Source organism: Aristolochia californica, unplaced genomic scaffold, assembly GCF_029961685.1.
Source record: "Aristolochia californica isolate CCGP_79_NKW_82.1479 unplaced genomic scaffold, dmAriCali1.0.hap1 SCAF_9, whole genome shotgun sequence".
In the NCBI taxonomy this organism is placed as follows: Eukaryota; Viridiplantae; Streptophyta; class Magnoliopsida; order Piperales; family Aristolochiaceae; genus Aristolochia; species Aristolochia californica.
Window position 1 is genome coordinate 33,006,384 of NW_027182290.1, and position 13,434 is coordinate 33,019,817.

A 13,434-nucleotide genomic window follows, 5' to 3' on the forward strand; every position below is an offset into this window, starting at 1 on the left:
TAATAAGAGAGTATATATTTTCGAGTAAGTAAAATTTTATCGTTTAAAAAGGTCACCATGGTCAGCACCTGCGAGTTGTTTGCATAGGCCCAGATACGTAAGGTAGAGCACTCGATCTTTGGCCCCTGTGCGGTGATTGTTGGTGTGCTTGCAGAAGTATTTAAGCTGCTCCAAGGTACAGCAGCCAAGCATCCCGCCCAAGAGCAGGAAAAGCCAATTGATGCATCTCTTTTTCTGGGAATTCACCGGCTTAACGCAGCTGGGCTGTTGGCACATCCGGCATGAAGGGAGGGCAGGGTTCATCCACTCCGCCGGAGCGCGATCATGCATGGTGGCCTTGTTTCTTGCTATGTACTCTATAATCTCCTCGAATTTTCTGCACAGTGGGTACTCAATCTCGTATCGGGCTTCGCATCTTTTGCACTGTACCTCGCCGGTGATGGCATGGATGCCACTCTGAATGAGATGGCTGAGGCTATGAACGTGGGCACGCCGGTTGGTTGCCCATGGGAATGGCTCGAGGACAAAGTCTTCCTTACCAACAGAGGCGGCGCCAGAGTTTCGACGCGCACGAGCAGGTTTCTCTTGTCGGATGTTCGAGGAGAAGGGATTTGCAATATCCCTGTTCGCATCTCCAGGGGGGAGCTGAGAGAAATAAAATGAGGGAAGCGGTGGTAGAGGTCCTGCAGAAGGATGCGGAAGAAGTAAATAATCCACATTAATTCTATTTACTTCTTCTACCTGTGAGTGTTCGATGGCGACGGTAATACTGTTAGACGCAGTGTTCTGCTTATCCACGGAAAGATTCGGTCTTACACCCGGCCGGGGAGAAAGATAGAGCCCGAGACCGTCATCGTGGAAGACTTCAGTAGTCACCGTCTCCCTCATGCTCGCAGTTTGGGACAAACTACTAGGATCGATGGCGACGGCAATACTATTAGACGCAGTGTGCTGCTCATCCACGGAAAGCTTCGGCCTTACAGCCGTGGAAGAAAGACAAAGCCGGAGACTGTCGTCGTCGAAGACTCCAGTAGTCATCGTCTCATTCATGCTCGCGGACTGGGACAAACTACTAGGATAGTGGGCACTCGATGACATCGGATCACTCATCCTTCTCTTTTTGCTCATTCGTGGTCTTCCGCCCCTGCGCAGAAACAGTTACAGAGAAAAAATTTCTTGCATGAGATCAAAATAGGAGACGACCTGTTAAAGCGGAGTTACGAATAGTTGGGACAAGCTTTCTGAATCTTATATGGGGTCGAGAGGTTTTCGGAGTTTGCGGAGACGGCAGCGTCTCCCTCTCGCCCCCTACCCCTCTATGGAAATCGAATTTGCAAAAAAGTCGGAGATGAAACCTCCCGTGTAAGCCAACCGGGATAGGAATCGGGATTCAGAGAAACTACCGGGATAGAAAAACAGTTCAAATAGTTTATCTCTTAATTTAATTAAAATTTAAGAGAGAAATGGGATTGAGAAGAAATCGATATTCGGAGACTGTTGATATTGTTTACGGAGTTTCCAGAAAAATCGGGATTCAGACAATTCCTTGTTATCGATTACCTAACAAACTCTAGTTGCTTCTTTCCGCTCGCCTCTTCGGCTTCTGCTCTGCCTCTTCGTCTTCGGATGCTTTCATTCCTGGGACATCTTCTTCTCTTCATTGCTTTTTTTTCGTGCTCAATACAACTGCTTCTTTGCTCTTCTCCTCATTGTTTCTCTTCTTTTTCTGCTCCTTGTTCCTTCTCTGCTGCTCCTCTCCTCTTCATTTCTGTTTTCCTGCTTTTTCTCTTCTCTCCTCTTCATTGCTTCTCTTCTACTTCTTTTCTGCCGCCCCTCTTCTCCTTTGCATCTTTCTTCGTTCTGCTTCCTCATTAATTCTTCATTTCTTTACCGAGAAGAAGCAGGTGGCCGTTAGGACTTTCCTGGAGGGGAATCGGAGGCTCGGGGTTCCGGCTCCTAATGAGTCGTCGTCGGTCTGAGAATGAGTTGCTCGGTGCTCGAGGTATTAGTAAAGAAAGTCTCATATGGTCTAAAGAATACTTTTTTTGTCTCTCCAAACGGTTGACAGTTGATATATTTATGTTTGCTATTCTATAAATGACACTTTCGGTTACTACTGATGGTTCCTTGTATTCTGGTTTCTGTGCGGGTTGTGCTGGAGATCTGTTTTTTGAAGACCCATGTTCATATATTGCCAGATTTCACACCAGACTTTGCTTCTCAACTTCATGAACGACTAATCTGATCTTCGAAGATCGTAAGCTTGCTGAAATTGGAAATACAGTAACTATACGGTAAGAAGCCTCCAGTATGAAGCTTCCAGCTTTGAACCAGTGCCATTCAACCTCGGTCGATCAAAAGACTACGTGGGTGCCATCGGAGGAAAGGATTTTGTATTGCCTCCTTCCCTTGATTCTTTCCCACTTCTGTTGTAGCAGGAGAATTGCAATAACAAGTTGATTTACTGGATGGCCGAAGCAAAGGGAACAAAGCTTACAGTGGTGACTTGGTGAGTCAATTTGACGAGATTCATCGAGATTGAACCATGAAGCCTGCCGTAGTTCCAAATAGAACTCGACGACTCAATAAATTAACCTTTTCTGACCAGTTAAGAAAGAAGAAATGAGCAAATTCTAATGTTCAACAGTTATGATGGGTGGGTTTTTTCTTCTTCTGCAGAAACAGCTTTTGGAAGGAAGGATGTTGTTTTAACTTCACAAGTATAAACCATAGCCATCTTTAAAATTTTCTTTCCCCTCAGTACTTCGAGTTCTCTTGTGTTCCAGGTCTTTAAAAACAGAGGAAGAATCCTCAGTAAAATCAGAGGCGGATATGATCTGAGAGTCAATTATACGAAAAAAGAATTACATGAGAATATGGCAAGGAAATACATAAGTTGTCAATAAAATCATTTCTTTTATCTTGTTTAACTTCAGGCTCCGTCTTGACATTGCCACATGCAATACTTCTTCATAATAGCTCAGTTACTTGTAGAAGATGGACGTTTGGCTGTCTGAAGCAGTATGTAACGATTGAACCCTGCGCTTACTACTGATTGTGCAATCATTTCCACTGGCTTGACCCATCGGAGAGGCAAGAATAATAACAAAGTCTGGAATCTGGGAATCCATGAACCACCTACCAGTCGATTAATATGGGCCTAATAGTTGTAATTTGTAAACGAAACATTCAATTGCCCTTGAGGCTCATAGGGTGGCACTGTCATGGGTCAGTCTTCCTGCGAGCATGTTCGCCAATATCTCTTCACCATGATGAGCATCTGCAGCATTTCAATTTGTGCACTCTTGTCTGTGTTCTTCCAGTGAACAAGGGTCTCATAACCATTGGTGCTCGGAATCAGTCACACCAGGCCCTTCCATTAATCACTGAGTATGAAGCCGGAGCAGATGGCTAAAGCATCTCAGGTCCATACCAACTTGAGACACTTCATGACAAGGACACTACCCTGAAGAAGCAAAAGAAAAAGCAAATGCACAAGAGATGAACTAGGAACCAGTCAAGAAACTATTTTAGAACTAGGATGACTTAGAGAAACATAAAATCTAGATAGAAGGTGTAATAAAATTAGCAAAATCAGATACAGAGAAAATTCTATCCTCTTTTGTTTTGTTTGCCCTTACCTTCAACTTTCTTCTTCCCCATTATGCAATCCTCTTGCCAGATATCCAGGCAACACATGCAAATCAGTATGAGCTAAGTGCCATTGTCACTACTGATCCTTTTGTTAGATAACATGAGGTACGTATTCCACCTTAGAACAAGTGTCATGAATGAACCCCTTCCTCATCATCAAAAATTAAGTTGGGCTTGTATCCTACCCACTTCATCTCAACTATCAACTCGTTCAGCATTTCATATATCACTTTCCATCTCGGATGAGCCTTATCACCCACAAGAAAGCTATGCAGCTCACTCTTTACTTCAATCCAGCTACATCCAGGCTCCTTCTTCAGCCTATTCTGTCTCATCACCCTTCTCATCTTTGAAACCTCTCCCCACCTTCCTGCCTCAGCATAGATATTTGATAGAAGAACGTAAGCTGCTGAATCTTCTGGATCCAGTTGTAAAATGGACTTTGAAGCATGTTCAGCCACTTCCACATTTCCATGTATCTTGCAAACACTAAGTAATGCTCGCCAAATAACTGCATCAGCTTCAAAGGGCATCTCAAGAATAAGCTTCAAAGCATCATGTACTCCTCTTGATCGGCCAACTATATCTACCATACAGGAATAGTGCTCCAACTGTGGATCCAGGCCATATTGATTTAACATAGAATCAAAATACTTCAACCCTTCATCAAACAAGCCAACATATCCACACGCTCTAAGAACAGCAATGAATGTTGCATGGTTTGGTTTTACATTCTCTTGCTGCATTCTTTTAAACATTTTAATTGCCTCTAAACCAAGACCATGTTGTGAATACCCACAAATAATGGCATTCCATGAAACAAAATCCCGTTCTTTCATCTTTTCAAACATTAGAAGTGAATCTTGCATATTCCCACATTTTGAGTACATGTCCACCAAAGTGCTTGATATATAAACATCTGTTTGCAGTTGGTGCTTTAATATTTGTGAGTGGATTTGCTTCCCCAATCCAACAGTCGCTAAATTGGCACAGGTATCAAGAATGGTAGCATATGTGAAATTATCAGGCTTCAGGCCCTTTACCAACATCTTGGAGAAAATATCCTGTGCCTCTTCACTCCGTTTCTGTGTCACAAATCCTGATATAATTGCATTCCAGGAAACTATTGTCTGCATGCCAATTCTATTGTGGATCTTCTCTGCCTCTTCCACATTCCCACTCTTACAGTACATGTCAACCAGGGTGCTTCCAACAAATGAGTCTAGACTAAATCCTGATTTAATGATTCTGTTATGAATCTCCTTACCCCTTTTCAGATCTTGCAAACTGGCACAAGCTTTGAGAATACTCCCATAAGTGAAAACATCAGGTTGCATCCCCCATGACAACATCTGATCATAATGTGATAAAGTTTCTTCACTCTGTCTATTCTGCTCATACGCTGTTATGATGGCATTCAAAGAGACAGAATCTCTTATCTTCATATCATAAAACATTCTGCAAGCCTCAGGAAGGGCACCACATTTTCCATACATGTCAAGTATAGCGTTTGATACACAAGTGCCAGAGTCAAGATTAAGCTTAATCGCTAGGCCATGAACCTGTGAGCCTTCTAAAAAACCTTCAACTCCTGCACAAGCACTAAATACTCCAGAAAGACTAACCTCATCAGCACCAAATCCAGACCTTTGCAAAAGTTGAAATAGTTGTACAGCTTCCAAATTTTGATCATTGCGAGCGTGCCCAACAATAATAGCATTCCATGACTGCAAGTTATAGTTTGGCAACAAGAAGAAAACACTTCTAGCATCATCCAAACTATTGCATTTTGCATACATATCTAAAACGGCAGTGCCTACAATAGTATCCAAACTGAAACTGGTTTTGAAAGCATGAGCATGAAGCTGACGACCCAAATACAGAAATAAAAGACCCGCGCATGACCTAAAAACACTGGCATATGTAGACTGGCTCACCCCAACTCCTTCTGCCTGCATTACTTTGAACACTTCCAAACTCCTGATCAACTCATCATTTTGAACATAACCCGCTATTATTGCACTCCAGGAAACTGAATTTTTTTCTGGCATTTCTAAAAAAAATAAATTTGATTCTTCCAACCTCTTACATTTAGAATACATATCAACCAATGCACTGCCTGTCACCACATCCCTATCAAAACCTGTGCGAACAGCTAGTGCATGCATTTGAATTCCCAATTCAAGATTCTCTAAATTTGAACATAGCTTAAAAACAACAGCAAAGGTAGTGCGGTCCAATTTTACACCCATTTGCTCCATTTCTAAGAAAAGTTCAATTGCCTTCCAGTAATTCCCATTCTGCAAATACCCAGAAATGAGAGAATTCCATGATATCACGTCTCTCTCAGGCATAGTATCAAATAAATCTTTTGCCAATCCCATCAAGCCACAACCAGAGTAGCCAAATATAATTGCATTCCACGATACTGTGTCTCTGAGAATCATTTGATTGAATACTTTGTGCGCATAATCCATTTTGGAGCATTTGATGTACATATGCATCAAACAATTTGTTACAAAGACGGTTGGAAGAAAACCGGACGTGATCATTAGTGCATGGGCTTGTTGTCCAGTGTCTAGTTGTCTTAGATACGAACTTTCTTGGAACATCTGAGAGAAAGTTTTCTTCGTTGGAAGCGTCTGACTTGAAACATGAGAAAAAGACTGAGAAAGGACGAGACGTTGCTGTGGAGATTTGAGAAGGCGAAAGCAAATTCGAAATACGAAAGGATAATGAGGTGAACCCATTGTAAGTTTGGGTCATAGTTGCTGACATACAAGTCGTTTCATAGAAAATATTCAACAAAATTGTCGGAGTTTCCACCTCTTCTGCCATCACCTCCTGGAGTGAAAACTAATCTCATCAATCCCACAAATTAAAAATGCACAAACACGACTCAAAACCACTCCCAATGGAAAGGAAAGAATCTCCATAGTCATCGCTTCGCATAGAGAGATGAATAACTCAACTGCCCTTCCAGATTCAGCTGAAAGACTTGTATTCACTCTCCAAAATTTTCAGTTCTGGTGAATCTCAATGTAAAGCATGGCCGCAGGAATCATGTTTGAGCCTCGTTGGTTGTTGTCATCAGGCAATGTAACAGATGTACGTAGAGTCCAACTTCTGCAAATGTTGGCAACTTGACGTCTCAACCTGTCTGAGTTGCGCACCTGAACCTACACTTCACGGTGCAGCTGCTTCGTAGTTCATTCAGCAAAGCTGTGAAATAAATGGAAAATCCATAAACCGGAGTGCGCTTGTTCTATTAGATAGACCAACTTCTGGCGCTTTTTTTTTTTTTTCTAGGGAAACCAATTTTGATAGGTATTGTCCCTTTTCCAATTTTCTAGGGAGACCAGTTTTGAATTTGGAGGGAAGTATACTGTTTGTTTAAAATATTTTCTGAAACAATGCACTGAAATCCAATGGGTACTTACAGAAATGTTCATTAATATTTCTTCAAACTAAAAGGTTAAATAGTAAAAAATATATACTCAATTCACCAAGTGTCTAGCAAAATTAAAAATTAGTTATTATAATTTTTTATTTTTTATCATTGCTTCTTAGAATTTTCCCTTAGTTTCCATGAATTTTGTTTTGAAAAGCTTTATTAAGAGGGGAGATTGCATGGATAGCCTCCCATTCCCTAACATGTTTTTTTTTTTTTTTTCATCACATACGAAGTGCCATTTTCTGCTCCCTTTCCTGTCCCTTCTGTTTCCAGTTTCTGCTTAGGATTCGGATAATCATGGCTTACAAACAACAAGCGGAGTGTTTTTTTTTTTTTTTTTTTGAAAAGTGATTTAAATCTAAAAATTGTGAACAACCTAAAATTCCAATATACTTGCACATCAAGTACAAAACCCTGAATTTTTCTAATAAAACTTTACAAATGTTCAAAATCCAAGAATAAACTCTTCTGTAGCTTTGCAAGCCAGATGAAGGGAGTTAGTGGAGTTCAGCAGGGGACTTCTCGCAACTGAACTTGCCTAGGGTCTTCATACTGTCATAACTGCCCTATCTAGAGAGAGGTCTCTCCAACCCCAAGAAGGTATGCTCGTGTCCGCCGAACCCCTGCTTTCTGGACGGAAGTCTCCTGCCTCCTAGAGTGCTATCCATCCCATGGGGAAAACCCACTCGGTTGCAAAAAGACCATAGGATACGAAAGATGCAGAAGCAGCCTCACGAATATATCCTTACTGAAGTCATGGTTATTTCTGCAGGGCTGCAGGACCTGGCCTTCAGCCCTAAATTCTCAACAAAGTTTTAGACGCAATTTATATATGAAAAGAATGAAGAATAATAGGTTAGTAAAATGCTAGAGTCCCTGATCAAATATTAAAGTAGATTGTGCCCGATAGGTAGCAGGAAGTGCATGTGGAGTTTCTGCAAAGATAACAACATTAGCCAAGAACCCAAAAGACTAGATATAAAAGACCAGGATATCGCTTTCAGGAGTATGTGCAGTTAGAACAGCACATGGTTGATATATCACACATCCATTTAATACTGCCAAAACTGTAGCTATCTTCTCAGAAATCTACAACAGAGCAATGCCAATGACAACTTGTATGCCTCTGTGACAGAAGGATGATGAGTATTTCACTTATATAGAGAATGTGGGACCTTGCAAACATTGCATCACATACAGATGGTGTAGAGGGGTTTCATGCATGATGGCAAATAATGGAAAGGCACATCAGGATGTTCATCTATATTCGTCCTTGATTGACATTTTCGGTGCTGGTGAAAGAGATGCAGAACACAACACCCATCTACACTAACCCAATGCCTTCTCCAGCCATCTGGGTAATGCCAAAGAAGTCTTCATTCCAAGTCTGGTGAGGAATACAGCATATAGAATATGTAGCAAAAATATAAAGAACCCACAGTTCAGGAGAAGCTGTTTCAAGACAGTAAACATGAAGCAAAATTTCAGAACATTAAGTAATTAAAGAAAACTACCAAATCAAAAAGCAAATGTTTTGTCAAGAACTTACCAAACTTCCAAAAATAGCATAAATTGCATTCATGGAGGGAATAGTGTTAATGCCTAGAGCTGCCAGTACGTAGGACAGCGAAGCATGGATGTTTATTGTGATCTGCCAAAGAAGATAATTAAGGACAAGATTATTTAGGGAATGAAACAAAACTGGAAGATAAAGAAAATCATAGCCTCACAATTGCAAGAATATTTTCTCGTATCAAGAATGAGGATAGCAAAACATAGCCCACTGCACCCATAGCTCGAACCTGCAAAAGAAATTCTTAAATTCCCTAATTTTACATGCATCTGTAGGTAAAGGAATTTCCAATCTTCAGGTAACAGACGTACAACTGTGCACAAAACAATTGAGATGCTCCAACTTGTTTGCAACCTGAAACAAGAAAAGAACACTAAGGGCAATGAATGTAAAATAAGAATGCTCGATTCTCTAAAAGCAAAATCATACTATAACATAGTCACCATTCCTGATTAAGAAAAACAATAATAGCAAGGAAAACAAACTTAGAAAAGAGTTCTTTTAATTCTTTCCTAACAATTGGCAAGTAGAGATGAAATTTGGGGAGAAAGAATACTATATGATGCCAATAAAAAAAGAATATTATATGATATTCCAGCCTATACCTCCACAAAGAACCCATCGCTAGACCAACCACTCCATGCATGAGCTGCAAATGAAATGGAATATGAGATAGTAAAGCAAAAAAAAAAAAAAAAAAAGGAAAATGGCAGAAACTGAGGCACAGGTTCAACAACAGGACCGAACCAAGAGATAGACAGCTTCCACCAAGTGCCAAAGATAATTGATAGAAAAAGCCAAAGAGAAGATGGGTCTTGCACATATCAGGAAACTTCAAAAGAAGATCATGCGGATAAAAATCTAGGACATGAGACCAACAAAGCTAAAGATTCACGTGAACAAATGTGACTCTTACCAAATAAGTTGAAGCTTTTACTGGTCCAGACAATGTGAGCAACAGCATAGCTGTTGCAACCTGAGCCAAGGAAGTAGAAAATGCAACTTGAGCGTAGATATTCATGGATTTGAGAACGAGTTTCTAAAAAACAAAATACTAAAAAAATGCAGGATAATGACACAAACCATAGTCTTTCTACCGGCAGCAAGACCCCATCTCAAGGAAGAGATTACAATCGGAAATGCGAAGAAACAGCCAAAGTAATTCTGAAAAATGTTGCTTAGCTCGAAATTAATCAGACAGAATAAGTCACAAATACAGAAAAGAACGAATTGACAATATATACGCAAATTCATGCTAAAAGTGAGCAAATGTTTCAAGAACAACAAAGAGTTAGCATATCTGAAATAACATTACATCATCTAGTAATGGGGAGGATAGGAGAAAACGCTTAACCAGAAAAAAAAAAAAAAAAAAAAGAATTGAAAAAGAGATAGCTACACACCTCAATTGCGAGTGAATTGCTCAAGAAATAAGTCAATCCAGTGACGGCAGCAAACATGGCGCATTCCACCAGTCGCAGAGTTTTCTGATATACATCTCCGTCGGGTGCTAAATCCGATATCTGGGTCTCGCTGTCCGGGTCGGTGAAGCAGTCCGAAACGGAGGCAACCCTAGGGTTCGACAATTTTTGTATGGCCGAAGGTATCAAAGAAAAAGAGGTCGAAGAAACGGCATGGAATTTGGGAAAAGGGTGAGATGAAATTGAGAATCCGGAGAATAAGAAGGTGATTGATGGAGGAGAAAGAGAAGGGAGATAAGAATATTGGGAGGAGAGAGACGGAGGTTTGAGCTTAATACTCATGGAGAGCTAGGAAAGACAGCGAAGCTGAACTCCAGCAAAGACGAGACAGACGGATTGAAGGCGGGAGCGGAGTGAGGGGACTGTGGACAGACTTGACACTCGGTATGAAAACAAATCAGTGATCCAAACCCGACCCTTTGTTGAATATTTCTTATTCGATTTTGTTCATTTCGCATATGGTTCTAAATGGTTTAGTAAATCATATTGCAACTTCTGTTTGGTCCACCCATCCGATGCAAATGATGATTTTCAACCTCGTAGTGGTGACATTTTAAGACATCTATTGATTGGGTTTTTCATGGTTTCCATTTTGTAGAAGAAACGAACTCCCACCCTCTCTCCTCACCCCGTCTCTCCCCCCCCCCCCCCCCTTTGCCAAAAGAGCTATTTTGTCAACTCACTTGTGCAATAGTGACATAGTTGATTGGCCAAGTCAATTGGGTTATGACCCTGTTCCACAAGTACAAGACTTCATCTAACAAAAAAGCTTCGATGAACAACAGAGAACTTCAATTTGTGGGACGTTTTGTACAAAAAAGAATGACAATTTATCTAAGAAATTATGTCAAAAGAAAGCTCTGAGTCTATTTTTAAAGCCAACAAACTGTTCTCAATGCAATTTTTCTAGAGAAAGATATTAGCATTGGAAAAATCGAAGGTAAAGTTGGAGATATGTTACTTGTGGAAATTCGATTATTTAGCATCCATTCCTCTTTTTTGTCTCCATGTTTTTTGAGAAATTTCTAATTTTAATCTTCAAAATAATGTAAGGTTGGAGATATGTTAATCGTAAAATAATGGTAACGGAAACTGCATGTGAAATGGCTATTCCTGTATATGATATCAATGTACTTACGGATCTATACACCATATCTATTCACACAAACACAAAGACAAATAGAACAACGGTTGTCAACTAAGTGAGCAGAAATTGGATTTCCACTTTGCTGAAAAAAACACACAGAAACTACTCCCACTTAGATTCAAATCCATGGGTGTGCCTAAAATCATATGTTAGCACCAGATTCCCATCAATTCTCTTCAAAACAAACCTCTCCACTAACACATAACAACCATAACTACTCCATCCACCCTTTCCCTTAAACTCCACCACTCTCTTAATCCTCTCCTCTCTCTCTTCCCTTTCAACCCAACCTCCCCTCTTTGCTTCCCATCGCATTCTCTCTAGAACCGGTAAAGTCAGCCCCACACTCTTCTCTACTCCAGAGTTCTGAGTTCTGAACCACACCCATCCATCTCCCACGCTGATGTCTTGTGCCATGACTTCCTCCTCCCCGCAAAGTCGAACTACTTCCCTTTGCAAACTTGTATTTACTGTCACAGCGTTTCCTTCATCATTGTCGCTGTTCTTGCACCCAAAAACCTGTTCCCAATACTGCTCCAGATTTATCTCATAGAAGATGGATCGCTCCATCTGATCCTTCGGAGCTGTTTCATCTTCCTTTATGAACATGAATGGGCAGTACCATCTGCCCACAGTCACGGACTTGGAACATTTACTGGAGATGGGAAAATCAAAATTTGGGTGGCCATTCCGGAGAGCAACATCTACGCCATTAACTGGTTCTAGTGGAATTTGCAGTGAGGATGAAGTGTATACACTCCATCCTCTTCTCCTCAGAAAACGTGGAGGAAATCCGTCTGCAGCAATGGAACTGCCAATAAATCGAGCACTACGACGGCGTTCGATCTGCACCTGTTGATAGATATTGGTAAGGTCGAGGAACTGCGGTTTTGTGTCCTTGATGTAATTGCAGAAACAACATGTGCCCATGTCCTCCTCCCTAGAACATGTACACGCTTTCCTGCAATAGGGATTAATACCCAAATCAGTTTGTCCATTTAGGATACCTCAGAAAAAATCAAATTAAATGGATGATGATGACATGGTGCATAAGAAGGGGCAAGCTCAAGAATCAAGATAAACTGAAGTGGTAGGCATCCAGTGTCAAAGGAAATAATCTCACTAATTAAGAGGAAAGAAAAACAAGATCAAAACTGGCAAATCTAGCTTACCCTTTGTACTTCCCTTGTGCCCTTATGACATAGTATCGATTGGCTGATAAGGGCTGACCGATCACTGGAACAAAGAGGACCTTATCACGGTGAGTCGTCGAACTCTCTCCATGATTCTCAGTGTATGTAACAGTGAGAATTTTGTTTGAAGGGAACGGGAATTCTCTTATTCGATTATCTTTGCAGAGTCCGCAACAAGTTCTCGCCTCGACCTCCCATTCTTCGTCCGCTATCACAAGATAACCCAAGTTAGGACCGTCCGGGGAAGACGCAGAGAGTGCCTCAGGAGACTTCATAAACATTGACAGAGGCCTTGTTACATACATGTTGCCTGCAATGGAAGATCTTGGAACTTCCTTTACCCGTCTCAAACAGATCTGTTCAGCAACAAAGTTGAATAAATATATAATTTTTGGAATAGATATTTATGATTAGATTAACAAATATATCTTCGTCCAAAGTCGGCAAGACACTCTTTCTAGGAAATTTCTGTTGCAACTGTCTTAAAAGTTCAAAGCATCATATTAAATTATTATATTACCTCTTCCGACTTGCTAATCCATGTTCCGACGTCAAAACATGAGCTCGTTGTTTACGAAATTAGACTTGAAACATGTGAGATCCTTCTAACGCCCATGAATCATACAAGTAGTTCGGTTTGAGCTTCCCTTCTCTCACTTGGGGCCTTTTTTGGAGCCCTAAGCTCGCCACTAGAATCGGGTCCCTCTGAAGGTGACAGCTTCAAATCAACATCTTATCAGAGACACGGTACCGTGATTGATGGTTATCCCTGGGAAGAAACCATAAAAAGTATTCAGAACTGCCAAATCGGATAGAGTAGAAAGAACTCTGAAGCTTCATCGGTTGAAATTTCTTCCACCCATCCGATCAAGACGCGGTATCGTGATTGAAGATTTAAACCACATGACACAGAGTTGCGGGGTTATCCCTGG

At 40.9% G+C, this 13,434-nt stretch overlaps 3 protein-coding genes across 3 annotated transcripts; all 3 read right to left on the reverse strand.

Moving 5' to 3' along the window:
- Positions 1-3,622: 3,622 nt before the first annotated feature.
- LOC137940804 (pentatricopeptide repeat-containing protein At3g02330, mitochondrial) lies at positions 3,623-6,404 on the reverse strand. The gene has a single exon (XM_068785929.1). It carries the CDS (start codon positions 6,402-6,404, stop codon positions 3,786-3,788), a length of 2,619 nt encoding a protein of 872 aa, XP_068642030.1. The 3' UTR covers positions 3,623-3,785.
- A 1,101-nt stretch (positions 6,405-7,505) lies between these two features.
- LOC137941956 (uncharacterized) lies at positions 7,506-10,584 on the reverse strand. The gene is made up of 8 exons (XM_068787589.1): positions 10,085-10,584; positions 9,765-9,845; positions 9,598-9,657; positions 9,287-9,330; positions 8,993-9,035; positions 8,839-8,910; positions 8,658-8,759; positions 7,506-8,560 (listed from the first exon to the last, which is right to left on the reverse strand). The coding sequence occupies exons 1-8, from the start codon at positions 10,442-10,444 to the stop codon at positions 8,438-8,440; spliced, it is 885 nt and encodes a 294-aa protein (XP_068643690.1). The 5' UTR covers positions 10,445-10,584; the 3' UTR covers positions 7,506-8,437.
- A 707-nt stretch (positions 10,585-11,291) lies between these two features.
- On the reverse strand, positions 11,292-13,270 carry LOC137942114 (uncharacterized). The gene is made up of 3 exons (XM_068787799.1): positions 13,023-13,270; positions 12,482-12,858; positions 11,292-12,270 (listed from the first exon to the last, which is right to left on the reverse strand). The coding sequence occupies exons 2-3, from the start codon at positions 12,805-12,807 to the stop codon at positions 11,412-11,414; spliced, it is 1,185 nt and encodes a 394-aa protein (XP_068643900.1). The 5' UTR covers positions 12,808-12,858; positions 13,023-13,270; the 3' UTR covers positions 11,292-11,411.
- Between the last annotated feature and the right edge of the window lie 164 nt (positions 13,271-13,434).